This window comes from Hetaerina americana, unplaced genomic scaffold (assembly GCF_022747635.1).
Source record: "Hetaerina americana unplaced genomic scaffold, ioHetAmer1.1.p SCAF_5, whole genome shotgun sequence".
Taxonomy (NCBI): domain Eukaryota; kingdom Metazoa; phylum Arthropoda; class Insecta; order Odonata; family Calopterygidae; genus Hetaerina; species Hetaerina americana.
The window spans coordinates 44,622,980-44,650,006 of record NW_027287095.1 but is presented as its reverse complement, the minus strand read 5'-3'; the positions used below and the strand labels follow the sequence as shown (position 1 = coordinate 44,650,006).

The 27,027-nt window shown below is 37.3% G+C and overlaps 1 protein-coding gene across 2 annotated transcripts in view; it reads left to right on the top strand.

The window, feature by feature from the left end:
• Positions 1–27,027, top strand: part of LOC139694371 (phosphoenolpyruvate carboxykinase, cytosolic [GTP]-like) — a 127,421-nt gene that overhangs the window by 98,317 nt on the left and 2,077 nt on the right. Inside the window, exons 1-9 of one of the 2 annotated variants that reach the window (XM_071592876.1) lie at positions 18,777–18,998; positions 20,189–20,372; positions 21,249–21,394; positions 21,733–21,917; positions 22,261–22,658; positions 23,454–23,667; positions 24,795–24,996; positions 25,635–25,833; positions 26,629–26,781. In XM_071592876.1, coding sequence (XP_071448977.1) covers positions 18,967–18,998; positions 20,189–20,372; positions 21,249–21,394; positions 21,733–21,917; positions 22,261–22,658; positions 23,454–23,667; positions 24,795–24,996; positions 25,635–25,833; positions 26,629–26,781 — 1,713 coding nt within the window. In that variant the 5' untranslated portion in view covers positions 18,777–18,966. Of the gene's footprint in view, positions 1–18,776; positions 18,999–20,188; positions 20,373–21,248; positions 21,395–21,732; positions 21,918–22,260; positions 22,659–23,453; positions 23,668–24,794; positions 24,997–25,634; positions 25,834–26,628; positions 26,782–27,027 lie in introns of those variants that run through there. The other variant, XM_071592877.1, reaches the window with a different exon arrangement.

Here is a 27,027-nt window from a genome sequence, read left to right as displayed (position 1 = left end):
TGATGAAATAAACTGGGAAACATTTGAAATTAGGAATAAACTGTAGAATCTCATTTCCTGTTTTTCTTATTTCTTAGGTAATATAACAGTTTCGATCGGCGCATATAAAGAAGCCGATTAATGTTTAAAAACGAGTGAAAATGTATTTTTTCTTCGATTGCTACAAGACAATAAATTCATTAAAGATGAATATACGTACATGTACAAGCTATTTTAATCCATAATCACCAAGTGTTATCCGCAGGACAATATTAAACTGTAGTTGATTAGAAAAGTGCATAATAAAACTAAGTAAACATTTTTGACCAATAATGTACATACAATCACATTTCATTAATTTTCCTTGGTAACTTCCCTTAGATGAGGACATATTAATATCCTCTGCCACTTCCATTATGAAAATTCCATGCACCACATTTTTAACTACGCCGTTGATGCGCATATAAGAAAGCTGGTAAAAGCATTATATCGGGGCAGAATAAAAAAAACATTTAATAGATTCTTGTTGCGACGCATTTCTCGGTCATAAAATGATTAATGGTTTCATAATAAATCGAAGATGAGGAGGTTATTTTTTATAGCAGCTCAATAGTCTAGAGTTACATTTACTTTAATGCATTATCCAATCGACTCGTCCTTCTTCGGTTGCCCCCTGTTTATGTGTTTTGGTAGTTGACCCTATGTTGATGTGGTAGAAATCAGGGATATGATCAAAGTTCCGAAAAGGCGCTTATCTTTCTAACGCTCGAGAAGGAAAAAAGTTCTTAAATTTTCTAGGACGCAGTAGCTATACACCTCGGGAGCGGGAAAACAACAAGCAAAAACATAGCATCTAATATTTCATCTGAACAGGAAGTAGAGACCGGCATTAAAAATAGTAAATGTAAGGACTAATATGACAAAAAATGACGGTATGGTTAGGATATGAGGTGGGTGGTTGAAAAACTAAAATATTTTACCAACCAGCTTAGTTTAAAATTTCAATTTATTTTTTCATTTTTAGTTTGAACTTAAAGGTATCCCAAAGTGAATAAATAAACCAACTTTCAACAAATAGATTCGCCAAAGTTTTTCATTGCCGTATGTTCTAAATTTGAAGTAATTATACAAGAATACGGCTATTTTTCGGCGATAACACTAAATAGTCGTCTTTTTCCAGAGGACACTCACAATATTAAGCGACCATTTACACCCTCAGTTTTTCACCCTGTCGCATTTTAACGAACATATCCATGAGTAAATTGATCATTAAGCATAGGTTTTTTAAGTGGGTTGAATCTCTTGATAGCTTTAATTTTATGTATCCGTTTGTAGTTGAGCACAGAAATATATTCAGGTGTCTTAAAAATTTATTACGATGACTATCGTTCCGAAAAGGTTATTACCAATGGCTTGTGATTTGTAGAATACAGTCATTTCGGTTGAGCTATGGATGTTCTTATTTGATTTAACGGCAGTATTAATATTGTTCAACATTAGGAGAAGCAGTTATATATCTGAACTTCTTCTGATTTGGAATATTTTATTTGGCGTAATATGTTAATTATTACTACAGGTAATCTACTGGTAAGGGTAGGATCTGGATTAACTCAAGTTACCAAATGAAAAATGGAACCAACCGTTGCGTTGACACTCAGCGTTATTTTCTCTTTGCCGGTATCAAAGAACACGTGGATTTTGATGCGATTCAACCCATTAATCAACAGTTAGACATCCGCCGCGAACACATTCCATATAATTAAGTACTAATCTGATATCAATGGCATGATGTTGATGATGACCATGTTAAAATTAGAGGGGGAAAACGTAGTTTAAAATGGCGAGAAGATGGATGTCGGGGAAGAGGAGAAAAAAAGGAAGGGGCGTGAACAGGAAGAAAGGAAGAAAAGATATTGCACGAAGGGGCCCACTTACTTGGAGCTGGAGATGTTGGATGCAGACCGTAGAAAAGTTGTAGTTTATGGATGAAATAGGAGATATTCTTGAAGATGACATCGGAAGAACACGGAAGAGAAGCGTTGTAAGTCATGGTGAAGTTGAGGCGTTAAGGAGAATATTTATTCCTTGAAGTACTATGGGTGGCACAATTTGCGGTTACTTGGATGGAGTTACAGAGGGGGCAAAGAATAAGTTGCAAGAAGGGCAAAGGATAAGAAATGATCGGGAAAAAGAAGGCAGGTGGGAGAGAGAACGGAAATTATAGAAGGGAAAAAGGAATCGAACCTCTTCCACTCCAGACCTGATGGCTTCTTCGTCAGGCAAAGGGTTTTTATGTTATAAAAAATGTCGCTTGTACTAAATCCTATGTCTATGTGCAATCGGCGGAAAATAGTCGAACATAATTCAATGTTTTTTCGTTTGGAATGTTTCACTTTCCGTGACATTTTCCTGGGCCAATAAGGATGAACAGTCTTTTTAATTTTTAAAATAAAATATTGGCATAGAATAAACATGCAAGACTTCTTTATCTAGAACATTTTCAAGGGAAGATAATTTTAAAATACGAGTCGAGAAGTTTTCTGTATGCATATTATCAATCCATGTTCTTCTTGTTCTCAGATATTTCCGCACTTAGGGTGAATCACGATGTTTAAATTTAATGGTGTTCATCATTATCTATGAAATGACCTTAAAATGAACCGGATAACACCTGTTAGTTATTCGTCTTGCATATCGAGTTGTACTTTCTGCAGTCTGGACCTGCGGCTGGCATTTGACTGCGATTTCATCGCTTAAGAATATCTTCTGGCTCGTTTCTTCCAGCGTTATTGAGGTTATTGGCATTGTCATTTTGTAGTAATGCAGCAACATGAAAATAATGCCGTCCGCGTCACTCGTAGTGGATCAACGGAATGAGATCACTGGATTCCACGGTTCGGAACATAGTTCCTGCCAGCGACTGGCGACGATTTCCAAAGGAACAAAGTGCGTAAGGAGTTCCTCTCAACATCGCAGTCGAACATATGGAAGGCAATGCGTCACGGGATGAAGTCTAAAGTAGATAGATTGGGTGAACGCTTACGGCAGCAAATAACGCGTGGGGGCTTGGCCCATGTCGGGAAACGGGATGAGATGAGGTATGCGGAAAATTGTGGGTGTGTTCCCGGAGATGTGGATTGCGTACTCGTGAGATAACGCTCCCGTGATGCATTTGACAAAGGTCAGTGAGGATAGGAAGGGTTGTTTCCGAAGATGTGACAAAGAGTGTTTTGGGACAGAAAGGAATGGGGGAAACAATTGAAAGCCGATGACTATAATCTCGGGTAATAATTATTCCCTTATCATTCCAATCCCGAGTATTACCTGATTTAGTCATTTGGTCTTTGAAACTTTGATCTTTGTATTCGAACTATTTTTAGCAAAACTATATCGTTGTTTGCAGCTCTGCCGGCAATTTTATTCCCATCGGTATCTCTTCATCATTGATCTAATCTAGAGCTAAGTCAATTATTTGAGTCTTGAACCGTACTCCATTGCAGTGGTTTCCGAAGTACGAGGCTATGTTATTGATCATTCAATACCCTTAAAATGGTATGTCCGCAGCCAAAGACCAATCATTACTACACCTTGTATGTTTTCCTATACATATAGTATACCATCGTGTGGAAGTTATCGTCCATGCCTATTTCGAAACTATTCGCTCTGGGGAAGTGGATTTTTAATGCGTCTTTGTCCTCGCACCACTACCCTTGGGAGTATCAATCGGGATCATGTGGGCATAATAACACGCTCGGGGTGAATCTTGAGAACTGTACATTCTTAATAGTTTAATTCACTTCTGTAAGGCAGTGTTGTTGAGGGCTTAAGACGTATCGATGGGATGGCTTTGACGTCTTTGTACGATTTGACAATATTTTGTATGTGCTTGTACAGTGAGTAGAGTGATGACAGATATCTTATATTAAAGATTAATCTTCCGGGATTCCTTCAGCCTGGATCCATTTTCTAAGACGACAGTTTCCCCAGCGTTGCAGCCGGTGCCTCCAGATCACTTCTGAACATAAGAGGTCGGCTGCAACGCCGGCAAAACTGTCGTCTTAGAAAATGGACCCACAGGGAAGATTTGCATATTCAATCGCTACAGTACACGGAAGCCTTCACAGCGAATCTTGGATTAAATCTTCACGGCACGCTCTTTTGGTATGTATCGTGTTTTCAAATAAGTTTCGTAGATGTCACTCTGCCAAAAACGAGTTGTATACGAGATAATAGTCTCAAGAATGGACACATGCGGTCAGGAGTGTTTTGGTGCGATTTTACAGTGGAATATAGAAATTACTTTTTTTGAAAAAAGGAGCATTTTGACTAAAGAAGAACACAATCGCCCACCGAAATTGGAAATGATTTTTGTCCGCACGTTTACGCCATTTCATAGAAACTCTTCCTCCCTCCCATTAAAATCTTTCTCCCTCAAACTTCTGAAATGTAGACTGCTTCTTTCATTCTCAGGTAAATGTGCCTCGACGTAAGCTGTCCTCATATCCGCTGTAGACGTACGGACATAGGCATCTCAACCGAACATATTGGCCGTTTTTATACCGAGGACGGAACAATACAAAGCTTTGTCTAAAAGGCAAGAAGTAACGGTGGCGTTTGTAATGACTGCGCGCATGGGAAAAGAGATAAGGGAGCGAGATAAGGCGTAATAGTGTTAGTATTATCTGCCATATGAACAACCACGACCGATAATCATCAGTGCGTGGCGATTACTGTTGGAAGCGAATTGTTTCTATAATTGCTTTGTTTCCTTCATTCATTTCCCCTTCTCCCGCATATTTCTTCAAGCTACTCAGGTTTTCATCATCCTCCCCTAAGTGTAAGTAATTATTGTCAATCTGGCTTTTCATTGCACGCGGGGGAGGTAGTTATTTAAGTACAGCCAGGGAAATTAGGAGGAGTAATATGGGGATGGAGATGGGCTAGCGCACTGGCTTTCCACCCAGAGGGCCCGGGTTCAAATCCCGGCGGTGTTGAATATTTTTCAGAGGTATCTCGACCCCTACTTGAGGTGCTTTGTGGAGGGCACTTTGAGTGAGTACGCTGTCCGTCGGATGGGACGTTAAACTGCGGACCCCTTGGCGCCTTTCGTAAAGAGTAGGCTAATGCCGACGCCGGGTTTCTCTCCACCCTTCATCCTTTCCTATCCATCCCCTATGGCGCAAATGACCTCAGCTGTCGGTCGCCTCCCCTCAAAACTACTACTACTAGGAGTAATATACCATATATATACAAGTATAGTTCAAACCTTGTTTGCATATGAGTGTGCGTGTATATAGATACATATATAAATATAACAACTATTGATTAGACCAAGGTTTCGAATGAAATCCCATAGATTTCGTCATTATTTGTCCGCGAGAAGAACCAGAGAACAAACCATGCGGATAAAACGAATCTAGAAATATTGCGACGAATGAATTATTACGTCATTATTACGTAAGAGGGCTATCGTAAATTATTTGCGGCATTTTGATCCATAGGAAGAGCCCTTAGGCACCTCCTGCCCACAATAACAACTGCCCATATATTTAGGATAAAGTTAAATCATCTTGACGCCATATTAATAAAGCCACTGTCTTAATGTACAAACTTCGTGTCAGTTAAGTGTATACATATTTATTACTTAGACCGTATTGCCGAGCTTTGTAGATTCAGAAAGAGTACGATGCAACCCAATCTGCGAAACCACTGTTAAAGTACGGCTTTTTCTTAGTAAAGAATACAAAGTTTGCCTACAAATTAATACAGAGAAAAAACAGCATATCCGAGATTAATTCAGTTCCTTTGCTCTGAAACCAAGCAATTGAGCATCATTAATTCGACTTTCAAGGATAAATGAGGGCTATTGAGAGCCACAGACCCGGTATTTTCGTTCAAGGCCTGTATAAAATTCAGATTGTCCATTCTGGGATGATTTCATCCCAGACCACGCCTGTAGCTGGGATTCTACTGTAATGGAGGAAATCAAAGAACAAAAAGTTTCCTCAGTCCCCAAACTATAAGGTATAACTATTATAAAAAATTAAAGACCTACTAGAAAGTTAAACGTTCCCAAAATATTCTTGAAATTTCCGGAAAGAACCGTAACGAAAATTTCGCTTGGATGCTTTACTACCGTAATTCATTTACAGAGTTTTCAAGGATCATTGTCACATAAAAATAAGAACTTTGATTATTTGAAACGGATAAAGGCAATCAAACTAAATTTAAGTCCTTACAAACCACGAGGACACAATTATATCAGTCTCGCCAGTTCGAACTCAAGTGTTAACTATTGAGTGGTATTCTTCTCTTTTACGGTGTTCCATTATACTTCAAATATGCTACTAAGATGCACGGAATTAGCCAGTTCACAAACGGTTGGCTAATTATTTTAATCGACAAACTAGTTAGAATAGTTAACCTAATGCTCTAGCTTATTAGGGCAGAGCGGGAGGTAAAATAAATCCTCGTGAACACTAACTTGGATCCCGCGAAATCCTTGTTTGTACAGGAACAGATCCATCCTTTTGCCATGGCGTAAATATCGAAAAACATACCACGGTAAACTCGGGTGAGTAAGCACATTTGGGTGATTTTAGATTTCGTCCGTGTAGATTGTGGCTCATTTGCATTCAACTGTTTAATACATCAGTCAATTCAAGCATCACGACAATGCAAACGTGCATTCAAAGAGGAAGATCACGGTGTGATAAAAAAGTCTCTCTTTAATCCTTTCAGCGACGGAAGTTTTTATTCTTCTTTCATCCTCAGACTGTGTATACAACAGTATTCCGTTGAAAATAGTTGAACGAACATGGCGGATCCATGTCCCAATCAGTTCAAATTATTTTGTTTCAATGGGAACCCAAAAAAAGTACCCTTTAACTTGTACCAATGCACTTGCGTACAATTATTTTTAACTGTTTAACTCAGTATTATTTATTTTAATAAACGTTTGATTGAGTATGTGAATTAAGTTTGCGCGAATTTGTGGAATATTAATCATTGTCGAAACTTCGAAAATCACTTAGTGGAAAGTTTTACGAGGGAACGCTGCCTAATAACTACCCTCTTCGCTAGTGCGGTGATTCAGAAACGAGTATTTCGTTAAAAATTGTTATGATACGAACACAAGTGTGACAGGTCTCTTAGGGGATTTAGGCTGGGAACCACTTGAACCACTCTTTCCCCGAAAAATCAGAAATTATAATAGTAATAAACCGAAATCCCTTTAGAAATATTGAAAACATTGAATTTACAAATCGGAACAAAATTAAACATTGCAAAGGTATTAGGTACATTTATAGGTGCATGTGTATGTTAATTGGTAGTTTGAGTGTTTGCATGTGTGTTGGGTTTAAGTGTCCTTGCATGAATGTATGCCATCTTTGTTTGATAATGGTATAAATTTGTGGCTTTTGCATGCGGTTTTTTTTCCTTTGTTAAATACGGGTGGTTTCCTAACACCCCCCGCCACACGCCCTTGCGGCAGCCTGCGGGGTATTAAGTAGATGTAGATGTATTTGCGTTATGCGAAGTTTCTGGGAAGAAATAGTGCAGTCATCAGAACAATAACTTCGTTAAGGTGGATTGTCTTTTGATTGTCATAATCAGTAGAATCGAACTAATACTATTAAAGATGTAAGAGCTTACAGATTGGGAAATGTGACTTTTATTATAGATACATACGCGGTAATCTTTCAAACGAACAATTGTAAAATGCTGGCAGATAAGAGGCCTTCATTTTAGAGAAATAAAAAAAATGTTTAAGAGTACTGACGATGTTAAAACCTAAGAAAATTCCATTCTTATCCTTCTAAAGTTCTCTCGCGGAAATGACGGCACGCGGTCACCAGATATCCTTCGACTATTCTCTCGGTGGTATTCGTTCACGCTACGATCCACGTGAATTAAATGGATTGTGCCTATGCCCAAGGACAGCCTTCGTGCGACTTCACATGCCAGTTCTGCGGATTAAGTTTTGATATCTCTACCAGCCGAGTTTTACGGGTCTAAATTGAATAGCGTGATGATCGCTACTCCCACATTCTCAGGTCACGAATCACGCACTTGTATTCCGCCAAATAGTTGCCGTAACGTCTTCATTGTACAAGTTTAGATTGATTCCCGAGGCTTAATTTTCGCTTTTGATCAAATTAAATAAAATGTTTTTAAGAGGCTCAAACTCAAATCGGAAATATAATCCCTAAATTTGGAAAGATAAATCCAGTCTTAATTTGAGATGTGTGGTCTACGTAATCAAAGAAATAACTTCGTGGCTTTTGGGCTATCAATGTCCCACCCTAGCTTAATAGGCTGTACAGTAAACTCATGTCCCGGCTACAGAAATAGGTATTGATTTACCTCGTAATCCCTCGATATAGAAGGCACACATTTATGCCCAGTGTGACTCTGTGACTTGAGGATATATTCTCTGAACCTCTGAAAATGAAACTTTGTTCGGACCTGGAGTCATTCAAACATCAAATAGCAGTAACCCCGTTAAGATGGGTCATAATTTTCTGGATTCCGGTTCCCGCATTTCCCCGATTTTTCTGCGAGTGTCTCTCGAAATCTGTGAGTCGAAATCTGGTGCTCATAACGGTGATCGAGTTGATAAATTCTGAAATATAATATGCTCTGCTGCAAATATGAATACGTGAAGGCAATACCTTAAAAGCAGTTCTTTTTATCGAAAGTCCAATTTTTTTTCGTTAACTTCTATCGTTCTAAAAATGATTAAAACAGTGTATCCCGGAATCTAAGTTACAGAAGGTAGCATCTACTTTAACTTCAATCATCCCGTTTCCATCAGCGCCTTCCTGCAGACATTCCGATTTTTACCGATGCTTGAACACGTGATTTCCTTAGTCAAGTTCCAACCGCTGTCAAAACAAAAAGATCGTCCCACTCACTGGAAATTACCGAATCGTGGATCATATTGGCGATGAAGGGACCACCATATCAATGCAATAACGTCACTGTGTATAGGTCTGCAAGGAGCCTTTTTATGAGCCCGCATCTCAATGATAAACTCGCTTTATTCGTTAGAATTGAAAACGATGAAATTCCACGTAGTCCTTTGAAATATCATTGGAACACCCTTGTCTTGGTATTTTTTTCTTTACTGAGTCCTCTCCAGATAAAGGAAAACAATATACAGACTTTTTGCGGTATCGAGCTAAAGCCTTGGGACAAAAGAAAATACCGTCTTAAATCTTCTTTCTTCCACTTTCTGCATAGGAAGAGTTGGTAATCTGGTGCAAAATGCACGTAAATGGAATGGGAAGAGTGCATATCGACGAAAGCAGAATACAACTTGCTGAGCGTCTTGAAATGAATGTGAGCTAGTCCTTGGGTGGGTATCAAGTATGCTTAGGCTTAAAATTTGAGTTCTTTGAAAGTGTGACAAAAATTCGATAAGGAAATTCTAAATTCTCTTTTTTTACACTTATAGAATCTCGTGCAAAACGAGAGAAGCAAGGTGAACGCTGTGCTTCAATATCTATGGCTCGTTGCATCATCCAGAAACTCCCTTTCAATATGCCTCAATGGCATAAACTAGGGGACGTTGCTCCTTCTCCAAATTCCTTAGCTTGATATTAATTACGCTTCATGAATAATTTGGATTAGTCTTGCATGAAACGAGTACATCAGTTTATTAATGGAGCAAGTAATTGCCACAGTGAGGAACTTGGTATTATTAATCCTTGCAGGTGGTGAATGTACTGTCTAGGTAAAGGTGAATGAAATGCGGTCATGGAGTGCGCGTGTCATATCATTATCAGTGAATAGATTTTTTAGGATAAAATCTAAAAAAGATATGTTGTAACACCTCCTAAACCCGCTAGGCTTCCGTATTTTTTTTGTACACACATAATTTGGTATAATTCACCTATCAGGAAGATTCTATGCTAATAACCGATACATACTCGTACGATGTGACAATAAATTTTCGTTCTGGGGAGAGTAGGAATATAATGGAGCCTAATCTTCGTTTTTTTATATCCTTTCAATAAAAAAATGATACGAGAAAAATAATCGGTCTCTTTGGTGAACCCGGCAAGGAAACCGTATGGATATCCGAAGCAGAAAAACTTGGAGGGGGGATAAAGGTCCGAGGTTTCCATCGAAATATTCCGCTCGCCTCACGAAGATTCATGCGTAATGCGCGTACGTTGAAAGAGTGAGTGTTTCACTGCGTCACTTATCAGCGGTCCATAAAGATGTGATGGGTCCAAAAAGGATATCAAAAACCCACGACAGAACGGTAAGGGGAGAGGTTGTAGGACAACCGAAAGTGGTCCGGGGTGAGGGAAGATAGCCCGCCTCCAGCCAAATGACGTATTTAACGGAAGGGAGATTGGAGGGATTTTTTCGGTGCTACTACGGATGGATGGTGCTACGGGGCTTGGATGACTTTAGGAATGGGGGAAGAAACTAATTGCAATTAGTGTGCAGGTAAATAAATATTGAATGGGATTATTGAGGCAGCAGAGCTTCTTCCGTGGGTTATCGTTGAGTTCAGACTTGAATCATTTGATCTTGATATTTCGCGAAGTTAATGTGTCTTTGATTGCGGAAGTTTTTCCAATAATTCTCAACATTACCTAGATTCCCTAAAACTACACTGGCCATAGAAGCAGACTTGGATTGACAATGCCCTCTGCATTTTCATTGGTCGTAATAACATATGCCAGTAGGAAAAAAACTCAATGCGTAATAATCCCATACTTATTCTGTAAATGAATAGAATTATATGATGTGGACTTCAGCCAAAATTAAAACGAGACTGATAAAGTTGTTCATGTCTGCAGACAAGGTCGTAAGCATTGAGTATATCAAACTTCTAATGATTAATATATTTTATTTGATTTTTACTTCGAACGGAGCTTCTTTCTACTATGAGCACCGAAGTTTTTAGCGTCCTTCTTTGAAATGAAGACACTTTGTAATATTAAGTGTGGAATTGCAAAGCTACTTATTCCATTTCAATATATTGAGAAATTTCGTAACAAAAACGAATAAAACATTTGATACCATAAAGTATCTAAACATTGGCGACAGCGTTTCTAAACTATTGCGAAGCGCGCATTTTTTTAACTTCAAATTAGCACTATATACTCTATGGATGTTTAGAACTAAAAGTTCCCAGGGATTTTGACTTAATGCGCTTCACAGTCAAAGCTAGTCTGATTTAGACCAAGTGATGGATATCCAGGGCTGTGCCGTAATCCTTTTTATTATTCTTTCCATATTTATCATTTCTCAACCATTTAAATAACAAGCAAACCCGCAGGAAAATCATTTTCGGGCAATAGGTAATGGTTATTGGAGTACAGATACATATATTCTGACGACTCTAGCCATCGAACACCGTAAAACATTCATGAGTACATAGTCAAGCGCAGAGAATAAACTCTAAGCGGTGTTCGGTCCCATGGTTTTAGGGTAAGTTCGGTATACTTGTTAGGTTATTCTCTAAACTAATATTGTTCATTATCTTGAATTGGAGAAAGTTCACCACTAGATACATGCCCTTATTATCATCTCTCTCGATATTATACTTGCATCAACTTTTCAAACAATTAAAGTTTAAAATTGCGTCAGTTCGAATGCATTAATGATCAATGCCTACCCTTGCAAGCGATTTTACTCTTTCATAAATCAGGGTATTTACGGTTAGTGTTCAAAAAGTAACGGGAATTTTTCTTACTCTCTTCTTCGATTTCAACGGCATAGTGCTCCACGAGTTCTTGCTACAAGGTCAAACGATCAATAAAGAGGACTACATATAATTTTAACACCGTTTGCGTGAAGAAATACGAAAAAAATACACGTATTTGTGGTGAAACAATTCATGGCTCATTCCCCTCGAAAATGCACCTTCTCACACTTCATTGCTTGTTCGTGAATTTTTGTTCGGCAACAGCACTGTAATGATTTCTCAGCCTCAGTATTGGTTAAACTGGCCCAGTGCGACTTTTTTCTGTTGCCAAAAATCAAGCGAACCTTAAAGGGTTATCGTTTTGCAAGCATAGATGAGATTGAAAACGCATCGCTGAGATAGCTAAAAGCTATACCAAAGATCGAGTTCCTGAAGTGTTTCGAGGATTGGAAAAAGCGCTGGTATAAGTGTATGATATCTGATGGGGACTACTTCGAAGGAGATAACATTGATATAGTGAAATAAATAAAATTATTTCCCAATAACTCAAAATTCCCGTTATTGATTGAACATTGCATCCTTATGGAGGGCATCATCATGGAATAATACCAGCAGTATCTCGTACAAGTGCGCTGCGACTCATCTCCTCTTCCTCGGGTACATTTCGAGTTCAAATGCTTACTTTACGAAATGGCCAAAAGATCATGCAATTTGTTCAACCTCAATTCATGAGATTCATCCTAAGATTTCGTACCCGTTGGACAAATGAAACTAATTGATACATAGTTTCATATATGTGCAGGTACTCATCACTACTCGCGTACACAACTGGCATTTATTTCCCTCTTATTATTAGGTTTCGCGTTGGAAGAAAAACATCAAAATGTCACTGATAATTCAGAGCTCTTTATAATCTGACGTCGATTTTCAAGCAATTTTTATAGGAAACATATTCTTAAGTATACAGCGTAACACATATAAAAACGTGCTGTGCTGTGGGCGAAGTTATTTATGATTTATTGTTATGTTTATTGCTGCGTATGAAACAACAATTTGATAGAACCAGAACAGGAACGGTGAACTGTTAAGAATTTTTTTTGTTAATTTTTGTTGCAATTAAAATTTTCATCAACAGCTAACTACCGCGCATTTGACTGTTTAGGTCAAAAACCTTTCGCCGACTCTGAGTAATATAAAAGGTTCATACATTGCCTTTGAATAAACCTGGTCATCATTCGACGACGACGCCCATGGGAAGTTTGGTACAGCCACCAAATCGCTCTATTTTGTCCCTAAATTTCTTTTTAGATTGAGATAGGAGACCGCGCGCATAAGACAAGCTTCTCCAAACGCGACTATTTTATGCCTCTTGCCGTCGAGAGAGACGCGGGGACGAAGGAAATCTGGTGCTCATGGAATGTATTTGGACTAAATCGGTGATGGAAATCGTAGTCTTTATCCATCCTGTACATTAGACGCCTCATAGTAGGGCACAAGTCAGCAACACTCTATCACTCCACCATGAAGATTCGAGAGGCATTCCCCGACGATGGCATTCTGTGATGAGTGGCTGATGGCCTAATTCCCCATTTCGAAGTCAGGAAATATGAATCCATCTTAACGAATCTTTTCCTTTTACCATATGATGTAGCCAATAGTAAATACTTGAGTTAGCAGTTAGCAATCCACACACAGGACCTCTACCTTAAAAAGCAGCTCTTAAGCTGCTGCTCAGAATTTTGACTCCGCTTTAAAAATAATACCGCTACCGTGACTAAGTAGGTATTTAACTGAAATACCTAGTTTCAGTTTGGCATTCCGAAGTTTGAACTGGGATTTATATCCCCGAGATCCTTGTTAACTCAGGAAAGAATGGTGCAATAAATTTCATGTATTACTTAGACAAATATACTTAGATACTTTAATACTTCCCTAAGATTCTCAAAGTCCGATGGTTATGAGAAGATGCCAGTGAAACAGAGAACTCTTTTGAAACTCATCCGAAATTGATTAGAATGAGAATATACATTTACCATTACGACGAGTTTTTCGTTCTTCGATGCGACTAATATTCTAATTATATCTATTTAGCATTTTAGATGCAAATATTGAAGCTTCACTAAATTACCACATTTTGCTTGTATCTGAAAATTTTGCAGTCTGAGCTTTATCATATACTTAAATTCTTGTTTCATAGCTCAAGGATTTATTAATCTTCCACTTGATAATTAGTATTATCATATACAGTCCGCATTTTTTTCACATTCACGAATTCTAAATTTGTATACCATTTTATCTAGCGTAAGTTGATCAAACGCAACGAAAAACTGTCTTACAGCATACCAATGCGAATACTACATGATCTTCTCGAAAAATGGCTAAGTATTAACTCCTCTTTCGTTGGTTACTATGCTGGCATCGAATAAGAGACAAATAGCTGTATAGACTAGGAATTCTTAATTTTTTAGTTGCAATTTAAACTCTTTTCAATGAAGGTAACTGGAAGTGTGCTCGAGTAGCATCTGAAGAGTATTATTTTAAGTAATCTACCGGTTAAGGTAGGGTTTTGATGGACACAACTACCAAAGAAATATATTTTCTCTCCTAAAAAAACACAACCCAGCATCATATTCTACAGGAGGGCCCCTCTTCATCTTCGCATATTTCGTCCTCCCTTCATTCCGTCCAACATCCCTATCCTATTCCTGCCCCTTCCTCGTTTGCCTAACATTCTCTCCTCTATTACAGTCTTCAACATCCCACTGTCGATCGATATGCTTTGCATCCATTTTTTGTGTCTTCAAATGACTTCTCCCAATAATCACCTCTCCTCATCCACCTTACCTAACACTTCCTCATTTGTTCTCCTTACGGTCGATGTCACCTTCTCCTCCCCACATTTCAAAGGCCTCCAATCTACGTCTATCATCCTGCTTCAGTGACCATTTATCCGCGCCGTTAATAACTACGCTCCACATCAAAGTTTTGATGAGCCATTTTTTGAGGTCTTCCCTCAACGTCCTTGCTATTATGTCTCTTTGTGAATGCCTTGTGCCTAACACAATTTTGACCATTTTGGTTCATGGCACTTCCAAGATTAGTGAATTGTTCTCAATACTCCAGTTTTTGAACTTGTACTATAATAATACACTTAGCTTTCGATTTTCTCGAAAGCCGCATAACTTTTATTTTGTTTACATTTATTCTTATCCCATCTCATCCATACCTATCGCAGTGACTTTCCAATGTCCTCAGTGATGTTTGTAAACCTTTGATTGAGTGCCAGACTAAATCTTGGTTATCAGCAAACCTAACTGTTTTTATGAATTCCCCACCGTAGTTCAGCCATACCTCCAGTTCTTTCGATGCCTCTTTAATCATTTCCTCCACATACACGTTGAACAGCACAGGTGATAATGGACAACCATGCCATACTGCCTTCCTAACACTGTCCATCCGGATTTTCCGTCCCCCACTCGCACTTGAGCAATCTGAGATATGCAAATGTTGTGGATTAGTCTTCTATCCCTCGAATCTATTCCTATTTTTAGCAATATATTCATTAGTTTTTCCCAATTGACTCTATCGAACGCCTTTTCTAAATTTACGAAACAGATCCTATGATTTAAGAGTACTACAAATAACAGATATTTATTCTGTGACACCGGACTATTATTGTTATCACATTTAAAAAGTTCTTCATTACCATTTGTTTGTGGGACACACACTATATGCATACGTAAATGCCAAGGGAGAACCTTCCTATTTTTAAGTGGTGCGTAAGTTTTAACTTTATCACCGGGTTATGGTGACTTGGACATTTCCAGAAGATTTGATATCTTTAATCTCGAATATTCGATAAAAATGTTACAAAATTTGAAGCAAATGCCGAAGATATGAGTAATACTCATGATCAAAAATTTTGATGGCATTTGCTACGAATATCGTATCGTTAGTGCCGGACTTGACTTAAGCGGAACTAAGTGGAATTTTCGAAGAAAACAGATATCAGGTTGGGGTTGAATGACGCCAAAAATTATTTCGTTCATTAATTACGTTATACTATATGCCAAAAATTGTATTGAAATAAATGAATTTTGCGGCTTCAAATTGTTTTAGTTAGCCTGTGAATGTCATACAACTTATTTATTCGTGTAAATCAAAACCTACTTATAAAATTGCCGCGAAATCGAAGTTATTTCATTGTATTTAGAAACGCCTATGTATTTCCTGTTGTGAATAGAATGTACTCATCTTTTTTTTACTTTGAATATCTGCCTCCACTTCAATTTCAGTCATTTTTTGTGATCTAACATTTCAAGCTGAAATTTATTGAATGTGATTAGGGCATTACTTTCTCATTCTTGGGGTATTCCTATTTTAAAAACTAAAATTAAGCCTGTATTATCGTACCGTCAAATTACACTCCCAAATTACGCTCCACTTATTACATGTCTTTTTCTCAATTTCTATGTCAGGATCCATGGCCCCGCCAATTTCGATTCATCTTCGAAAGATTTTTTTTGTTTTGAACTATCTATCTATGAACTATTAAAATATTCTACTGAGATGTTTATCTCAAGCGTAAAAGCTTTGCAAATGTAGTTAGGGATGGGAGTGCAGTTTCGTATGACTACTGAAAATTCGGGCCTAAGAACTAATACCTAATTATTAGTTGAATGACTAATTCTTTGTACGTACTTTAATAAAGCAGACGCAGTGTGTAATGTGTACATAATAATTTTTAGTGTATTTATGACTATTGCATAATAAATAATGCATAAATTAGTAATATCGTCTTCCTCCACTGGCTAATTACTTTATTTACTTTATCTCTTAATTCCTTTCAGAAAGATCTATTTTTATAATAATGTTCGGGAGAGTATTCGTATTTGCATTTCTTCTTATCATTTAGTTCCTTTTACTCAATGTTCTAATCGCTGGACAATCCATTCTCGATTATTACGTAAGAATATATTGTTTTTGTTGTAATCGCCATTCCCTCGTTGACAGGTAAATATTCAGTCGCTTCGTAACGTGAACTCGTTTCGGAAACTACATGCATATACTCAATTTGAGGTTAAGAGAGAAATTTGATAAATCGGAAGGTTAAAAAAATACTTCTTAGACTACTGCGTATTTCGAGGGAAAATGTATTGTGCATAAGTTGTAGAGAATTTTTACAGTGAAATATCAAAATTTAACTTCAATACAGATGATAAAATTGTAACCGTGAAATCGATGAATAATTGTTACTTAATCATGACTTCGATTACTAAATGTTAGCAAAAATAAAATCATGTTGAATGACTATTTTAAATATAAAATTTGGCTAAGTTTAGAAAATAGTTTTTGGTCTGCTGTGCCGTCAATCACTTACATGTAATAATCTATCCAATAGCCAAAATTATGTTCAGAGAACCTCTTAATTTGCATTTTCCGTATGATGTATCCATTTCTGCCATTATTTCTCCTTTGCTACAAATTAAAAATGACATATTTCACAAATACTTGAAAATATTCGAGATTTCGGGTCCCGATGGGCAGACAGATGGCAAACCGTAAGGGGCATTTTTTTCATTAAGTACTATACTAACTAAGAACAAAGATCCACCTAAAATTACCTTCATAATTAGTATTTGGCCAGTAAAATTTAGTCTGAATGTATCTAGTATCAGGTCGAGTTCAGGTACAAGGTGTAGTCTTTAATACGAATTTGGTTACACGTAACACTTTTCAATTCTAATTTTCACGTTATTGGTTCGACTTTTATTACATTCGTAGGTGCATGTTGGTCGATGCTATACGAGTATGTGTGTGAGAATCGTATGTGCTTGCATGCGTGTAAGTTGGAAGCTCTTTCGCATGAGTATATACGCCTTTGGGTGTAGGGTTGCGTGAATTTGTTAGTATTACTTGTGATTTTATCCTCTTTTACGGGTGGGGCCCTAACGGCCCCCGCTACACGCCCCTGTGGCGACTTGCGAGGTATTCTGTAGATATAAGTATTTGCACACTATAGAAAAAGAGCAACTTTAGTTGAACTTGAAAATGCGACTAATGTAACTAGCATGATTTCGCCAAAATGTCTCCTCCATAAAATTCCGTGAGTATATTTCAAGGTAATTTTACAAACTTAACTATACCTCAGAAAAAGAATTATTTTCAATGTTTGTATTTTGTTCCACGTTGATGGATACCGTTTTGGAAGAAATACATAATTTGTGAGTAGCATTGAGCGATCCTGAAGGTCGGGAAAAAATCTCAAACAAATGCATCTTCTTTCCTTCAAATGCGCAAACACTCCACATCTTCCTTCTCCAATCTGAGAACGTGATGTGACCAATTAGTTGAATTAAGGTCCACTTCTCCAGGGTGCCCAACCATCTTTCTCCGAGTTTTCCGAGATGTCAGTGGAGAAAACCAACCAACCGTGGAAACTGACTGCCTTCCTCCAGGTAGAGTTGCTCGAAGTTTTCGCAGTCAAAGAAAGGGAAGTAATTTGCGCCTCAAAGGCTGTAATTTTCCACCAAGACATCCGACGCACATGCCCCGTGGAATCTTCTCCTCCCGTGTTCCCCTACCTTCGAGTTACTGATCGAATCCTCTCGAAGGGTACTCGGCGAAGGTCCCAGTGACTCCTTATAAATGACAGTCCTCAATCTCGGGCCGAAAAATCTTACAGTTTTAGTTGCACCCTGGGCCGTTGGGCTGGCTTATTGTTTAAAGAAATTTCAAACGCGGAAGAAAAGTTAGGAGCTCACTGGCTTAATCCCATTGATGTAGGAAGGATTTTTAGGAGTTGGAAGTCTCCTTTTAAAGTGAGGGTAGGTGGAGTGGTTGTTATGTGTGTGGGGGAAAGGGGAGAGAGTGGGAGGTGGAAGGTTACCGAAGGAGAAGGATGGTTATACAGTTTACGAGCGAGTTGGGGGGCCCAGGAGAGTCGACGGGGGAGGAGGTAAAGTAAGACGGAGGAGTGCGATGGGTCGGGGGAGTGGGTGACGTAGTGGTAGGCTCGGGAAGGGGCCGTTGAGGAGGGGAGGGGAAAGAGTCTTGAGAGGGGAGGAAACTCGGACTTCAGACCAAATCACGGGCGTATAAAGGGTGGGAGCTCCTACGGCAATGGCACATACTCTCCAGGCGTAACGTCGGGAGTGCGTCTGCATTGCACTTCAGGCTTCTGGTCGGGAAGCGACCGGTTGCTCGTCATATTGTTTTTGTCCCTGGTTCAGGCTTAGTTTCTTGCAACGGACTTCTCTTTCGTGGACTCTCGTCTCTGACTAAGTTACTGCAGAAGAAAGAATTGAATCGTCAAGATGCCAGGAGTCACCAAGCAGGATGTCTCACCGTAAGCATTGTCAACTCACTATTGTTTTCTTTTGATTCGAGAACTTTTACTTTTTCTCAAACTTCCTCATGTGATTGATTGTCACTCGTGTTTTTCGACTAGGTTAAAAATGTCCGACTCTCACAAAAATGTTAGCGATATCATTCGTACGACCCGTCAATCTTTGGCCGAAAAACATTGACAGTGAGTCGCTCATTGGTGACTTAAAAATTAATTGTCTCCGAGAAGAAATTTTTACTAATTTTCATGAGATGGTTTTTTCTCCATCGCCAGCTTCGAAACCATAGCAAGCCGTTTCCGGTCCCCAAAAGAAGTCCGTGATTAAGAATAATACATTCTAGGGAAAGGCACTCGAGTGAAAGAAAAATAATGCTTACAAAAACTAATTATAAATAGCATTAATTAAGGTGCCACGACGGCTTTGGTCATTTGAAAAATCGCTCTCATTTATAAGTATTTTATCCAAAATCTAACCCACTCGCAATCGTGATATATTGTGTTTTGTATGGAATGGTGTTAAGTTGTTATTTGAACGCAGTAAAACCACAGGGCTCGACTGGTGCGTCGGTTTGGCAGTTAAGGGTATAAGTAATTTGGAAGTAAGTTCCACGTAAAATCCACACATTCAGGGTAAGGGCGCCGTCCTCTTCAATTCTGCCAGTTTTCCCTCAGAAATCTGAGGCTCCCGGTTTACAGCTTCTGATGGGCTGGGAGTGTTCAGAATCACCAGATTTATACTGGGGGACGTCCTGCAGTCGGTTGTCCGATGCTCCACCCACTACGCTGCAATTTCGATATTACCGATAGTTCGCAAAATAATTTCATACATGGCCTAATGTAGATGCGGGCTTTGGAAAAGTTTTCCAGTTTGGTATTTCAGGCTAAGAAAAATTCTAAAGAACTTTTTTGCCATAATATTCAACTTCTAGGACGTACTTGAATCAGGGGTGTAGGGGGTGCTTGATCCCTAGGTACTTTAAGGGCACCCCAGAAATATCGATTTGTTAAGAAAATAATTGCAGTTAGAGACCAAGAATCAGTTAAAGTTAATGAAAAAACAAATTAAATTAGTCACAATAGTTAATTTCTTTCTCTTTTAAAGTTTCAACCTGCGAAAACTGCACAATGAAGTTAAAATAGTGTGATGTGTACAAGCGCATTTTTTAATGTGCGATTTCTCTCTATTGCAGGGCTTACAGTGAAGTGGGAGCCACTGTTTTGAAGAAGCAAGCATCAGCGACAGCCTTGGTGAGGAGTGCCCTCAGTGATAAACCACTGCTAGCGCCATCCCTAATATCAACAACTACCAGGCCTACTTTGCACGCACGTCCCCTGAGTGTTGCCTATGGTAGCCTTGACAAACTGCCATCTAAGGTAGGCTGTAAGCTTGAACATAAAAGAGATATTATGTTAGCAGACGATTCCGAGAATTGCTTTCTCAGAATGTTATTTTGTGGTATGTAAAAAGTTAAATTCATAGTCGTTTCCCTCGGCAAAATTATGGAAGAAATTAAATGGATATAATCTCAAATTTGCTCCATCCATGCTGACCAATTGTTGACATTTTAATGTAATTTAGGACCTATTATTTTACCAGCATAATAGCTGCCAGTGCTAGTATCACTTGCTTTGGTGATTGATTAACCTATCTTGAAATTATAGTGGTTTAGTTGTTTTACTTGTAAGGGAGTGTGTTTATCAGCACCACATAATGTTTTTAGGTTCAGCAAGTATGCATCTTTTTCACTTTTATCCCAACCAAAACAGATCATATTCATATTTAGTTTTCCTTCTCTTGAATTATCATTATTCATTTTCATAAAACTTTTCTCGTCCTTTTACTGATTCTATATTTTTAAATTTTTTTCTGTAAATATTGTAGTTCTTCCATAAAGAGGAGTTTGTGTCAAATTTAGGCATATACATAGGTGCCTGTATGGTTCACTAAATAACTATTTAGCATTTGTACTAGTGAAACACTTAATGAAAGTACTATTTAAAATAAAAATGTTTTATAGTTAAGTAATTCACTTCTGAAAAAATTCTCTTCATTGTCACCTCAATGTTTTATTCCTTATCATAGATATAAATCAACTGCTTCAGCTATATTTTTTGTGATATTCCATTTTCTCTTAATAAATCACAGTCAATGAATACTTTCTTGCCCTGAAACTTATATGAATAATTTTTTGTCATAAAATTTCCAGAGTTTGGTATGTAACATACTAATTATTTTACTTTTCTTGACAGGTGCGAGAATTTGTTGAGGAAAGTGCTACCTTGTGCCAGCCTTCCAACATTCATGTATGTGATGGGTCAGATTCTGAAAATGATTACTTACTTAAAATCATGCAAGAAAAGGGAATGATTGAAAAGCTACCAAAATATGAAAACTGGTGAGTAAATCAACTTGTTTGACAGAAGATTTAAAGGACAAAAATTGAAAAATTTCAATGTAAACAGCTTTGGAATGTCTTAAGAAATGAATAATTTACAAGCCAAAATTTAAAAAAAATATGATTTACTTTCCTATACTTGAGTGTCTAAATCATGGATTAATGTTGAATCATCATCATTCTTTGTAAATTTAGCAAAAAATACTTTTGCTCCGTTGAACTTATTTTTCATGGGTTTGATGCAGTTATTTTTGTCATCTGGTCTAATTTTGAGCAATAAAACTGGAAGCCCAAAAGAAATGACAGAAAATTTATATATTCGTGTGATTCACTTCCAGTTGGCTGGCAAGAACAGATCCTAAGGATGTGGCCAGAGTGGAATCGCGCACATTCATGTGCACAAAAGACCGCAGAGAAACCATACCAACCACCAAGCCTGGAGTTAAAGGAACACTTGGCAATTGGATGTCACCAGATGACATGGAGGTTGAGAAACAGAGGAGGTTTCCTGGCTGTATGAAAGGTGAGTAACTATGAACTGAAAAAATAATGATTCTCTTTAAAAAAACTGTTCTTTTAAATTTCCATAATGTCATGGGAACTAATTAAGATAAACTATTTGAAGATAACATTAGTATCAGAGCTACTTGAGTGAAATTTAAAAGTGAATTAAGATACAATGGCTTTTAACAATCAAATGAAATAAACAATCATAATTATGTTCATGATTCATACTGGATAGATTTGAAACTAGGAAACCTATTCCTAATGGCTTCATTGTATATATATATATGTTTATAATCATATAAAAACATAATTCTTATTATTCGTACTGTGAAAATACTAATAATTTATTCTCCTTTCAGGGCGTACCATGTATGTCATTCCTTTCAGCATGGGGCCAGTTGGATCACCCCTTGCAAAAATTGGTCTTGAAGTCACAGATTCTCCATATGTTGTTGCATCCATGCGTATCATGACAAGGATGGGTGCCAACGTGCTTGAGACTCTTGCCAAGAGTGACCACCCAGATGCATTTGTCCGAGGCCTTCACTCAGTTGGATGCCCCCTGGAAATTCCAAATGGACCCACATGGCCTTGCAATCCCGAAGCCACCATCATTATGCACCGGCCTGAAACAAATGAGATAGTCTCTTTTGGCAGTGGTTACGGGGGAAACTCTTTACTTGGAAAAAAATGTTTTGCTCTTCGAATTGGATCAACTATTGCCAGGAGGGAAGGATGGCTTGCCGAGCATATGCTGGTAAGTTTCTTGAAATTCTAAACACCATCAAATTAATATCCCATTATGGCCATGCTTGTAGTAATGCTTGTTTTTTTACCCAGCATACAGTAATGGATAAATGCCACTTTGTTTTAGTGCTTCAGTTGTAAATGTTGGATACAAATAATGCAAATTTCTGAAATATTTATTTTGGTATTTATGAGCAATGCTTTGAGCATCACTCTGTGGTTAGCGCACAGAAACTGCATCCATGCAGATAAGTACAATGTAAGCTTCAATGCTATCAGGGGAAATATGTTGGAACTACTATTTGATTTTTTTCAAAACAGGAAATGGAATTCCAAGGTTCCACAGATACTTTATTTTCCTCAACTGGTTTTGATACTAGGTATGATGGTGATACACCTTTTATCAACACTGACAGAGGAAAATAACATATCTGTGGACTCTTGTAATTGCATTTCCGTATTTGAAAAAATTAATATTTAAGCTACTTTCGAAGGCATACACCATGTTTGTCTGGTCATTATTTATTATTAGGCTCTAAGATTCATAAAATCTCCAAATGTGAGAGTATGTGAAACATCTAAGGTGATGAATTCATATAATGAAGCTGTCAAATAAGTTAAATCCCTTAATTTAATCTGTTGGAGCTTGAGTTGTAACTGCCCAAAATTTTGTTACTCAAAAATGTAGAAAACTTTTGCCATTGGATTTAATAGATTGCCACTCCACAATAATGCTCCATTCATCATGTACCAATTACACATATTTCAGCTATGTTTTTTTATTAATTCTGTTTGTTTGGTTTAGATTTTGGGAGTAACGAACCCCAAGGGAAAGAAGAGATATATGGCTGCTGCATTCCCCAGTGCCTGTGGAAAAACAAATTTGGCTATGATGACTCCTACTTTACCCGGATACAAAGTGGAATGTGTAGGTGATGACATCGCCTGGATGAAATTTGATGCAAATGGACAACTTAGAGCAATCAACCCAGAAAATGGATTCTTTGGAGTAGCACCAGGTAACATTACAATCTCAATACCACTCCAATTATTTCACGACTTTCATCCCAAGCCTGGATTTTATGATTTGTCAAATGTTTACCCAGTTTTACCTTTTTGAGGTTGAGGCATATTCAGTAAAGATACCTAATTACACATGCCTAAATTCCTAAAAATACCCAACATTGTTGCCATATTGTAGCCATGTTTTCCGGATTGTTTTCTCAAAACACAAAGTGGTGCATTTAATTGAAGAAGTATCATCTTTATGAGAGAATCATCTCTTTTGACACCCTACTCTTCGTTACATCATACATTGTCCTGTATTATTTTGCCTCTATAATAAAGCTCTGCCTGTGTTTAGAAACTGACGCACTTGCATTATGAAGGCATTTGTAAAACCAATTACTGGATGGAGTTGTAGCGATGCCTTCTTAAGCAGCCAATCATGTACCTACAGTAGCAATTTTTTACCCCATAGAATTTTATATTTTTAAAGATGTAGGCGACATCTAAATTTTTTGTCATAGTTACTTCGAGAGTTTTAAGATCACATATTTGTTTATCTGTAAGTTTAAGAGCATACATACCAAATTTGTCATATTATTCATTCATTTATTGCAGTGTTATCATTTATTTCCTATCTTCAAGTAGAACTACAAAGATAAATGAGTAATAAGTTTAACTGAAATATTTTAAATGTGAAAACCTTTATTAGCCAGTATGTCTTGGAAATGCTGTATGTTAGTGCTTAAAAGAAATCAATGCACATACATACCTTGCACATACAAACCTTGCACATACATATTGAAAGTAAAAGAAATTGTAAATGGAGCTAGGGTATGGGCTATGAGATATTCACATTTAAAAAGAAAATAATGCAGTTGGCATTCAATTTCGCCGGGGTTATGGGCCTGATAAGCTACTGGAAGAATTGAAAATTCAATAAATAGAATCTCTTATTATATTCACACTCAAAACTGACTGCTGAGTAGATAAAGTATGTTCTTATATTCTATTAGGTAATTATAAAAATTATGTGGGTACAATCATGTTCAAAGTCTTTTATGTATAACACTTTTCAACATACCCCAGAGCCCAGTTTATCATTGTACTCTTAATCTTAATTTTTCTCTTCTATTTCCAGGAACCTCAATGTCTACAAATCCAAATGCAATGAAGACAGTATTTAAGAACACAGTTTTTACCAATGTCGCCAAGACTAGTGATGGGGGAGTCTTTTGGGAAGGACTTGAGAAGGAATTGCCACCAACAGTCTCTGTGACAGACTGGAGAGGAAATCCATGGGACCGTAAATCAGGAATACCTGCTGCTCATCCTAATTCCAGGTAAATGATGTATCTTAGTTGATATTCATTTGCAATTAAACAATTTTCCCTTATTTAATGGCAAAACTGTAGCACTTACATATGGTCCTTTCACAATATTCATTTCAGGAGTAGATAATTAGGCATTTTTAAGTTGCAATACATATTATCTTTATCAACACCTTGTATGGTATGCAGAAGCAAAACTGACAGTTTTGTAAACCAGTCTTTTTGAATCCAGCCATGGTGACTTATTTTAACTATTTATAATCAATGCTTTTGCCAACACTGTTGTCAAACTTTTAATAATTCAGAGACACAATGATGATATTTTAATAATATTGTTCAGTAAATTACATCAAAATTAGCTTAATTTTTCTCACATTTGAAAATTTTATTTCATTTTAAAAAAATGCTCAAAAATCATGAGATCTGATAGGACTGGTCATTATAAGGGCAGTGAGTAGAAATGAAAGAGAGACACAAATAGACTTGATGTCTTCAATATGTATGGTTTAATAAAGATAGGAAATGAACTCAATACGGAAAACATAATAAGAGCATAACAAAATGAAGCATTTTGCATTGTCACAATGTGTGTCACATTGTGTGCTTTTGTAAATTCAACCAGATTGAATCAACTTCAAATACCTTTACAGGTTTTGCTCACCAGCAGGCCAGTGCCCTATAATTGATCCTGCATGGGAGGATCCAAATGGGGTGCCAATTGATGCCATCTTGTTTGGAGGAAGGCGCCCACAAGGTGTGCCACTAGTATATGAAGCTCTTTCTTGGAGTCATGGAGTCTTTGTTGGGGCATCACTAAGATCTGAATCAACAGCAGCTGCTGAACATAAGGTATACATTGCATTCATATTCTATGCAGAAATATGATTATTGCCAAGACATTTGTAGATACTACATTTATTTAAAATCAGTATGCCAGCTGTCTGCTGTCTGTAGCTGTTTAACAATCTTCTAAGCTATATAGAGCAAAAAAGTTATGAAATCTCAATATAAAATATTTCTTTAAAATAATCATTCCCTACCAAATAATAATGAGCACTTATTTGCAAAAATAATTGAAGAATCCATAGAACATGTACATTGTAATGAATTTTATTACATGACTAGTTCTTAAAAATTGAGAAAAAAGCACAGTCATTCTCAAATGCTGTATCTCCACATTTATGCTTGATTTGAATACATAGATATTATCCCTGACATGTTGGTGATACCTTGCTCATATTTATGCAGCATTGTAATGACTTTCCTGTCTGCATTTACGCGGTAAAATATGGCAACTACTTCTCATAGTTTTCCAGTAAGAAAAAGGAGATTATTAATACAATAAAAATCCCATTCGATTTGACTCGTTAATACTGATGTCTATGTCACTGCATGTATTTGACAGAACAACTAGAAATATCACTAGAGTTGGAACACTGAAAGTAAAATTTTTCCGATTCCATCATATTTGGTAAACTACCTGCAATGCTATAATTGCAGGCAGCTTACCAAAGCTAATTTCCTTGACCCAAAGCTAATTCTCTCACATATATTTTAATCACCAGCAATCATGATGATTCCACTGTATTTTCATTTGGGATTGGTGTTTAACTCTTTGTAAATCACTTTTGTATTTGATTACAGGGTAAGGTTATCATGCACGACCCATTTGCAATGAGGCCCTTTTTTGGTTACAATTTTGGTCAATATCTGGAGCATTGGCTTACAATGGAGAAGAAGCCTGGTGTAAAACTACCAAAGATCTTCCATGTCAATTGGTTCCGAAAGGATTCACAGGTAACAATATGTTTTCAGAGCACAGAAAAAAAGAAACGATTCAGTGACTCAGTTCAGTTTATTCATGAGGGAATCTATTGCTATGAAATACCACAGTATAAAAGAGCTGTTTTCTTTAATATTGAAAATGCACATATATTTATATACTGAATTCGTCCACTGTATAATTGCATAGTTGAACACAGGCATGCAACATTTTTGAGGCAGAAAATAATGGTGATCATATTGTTTATTATAAATGATATT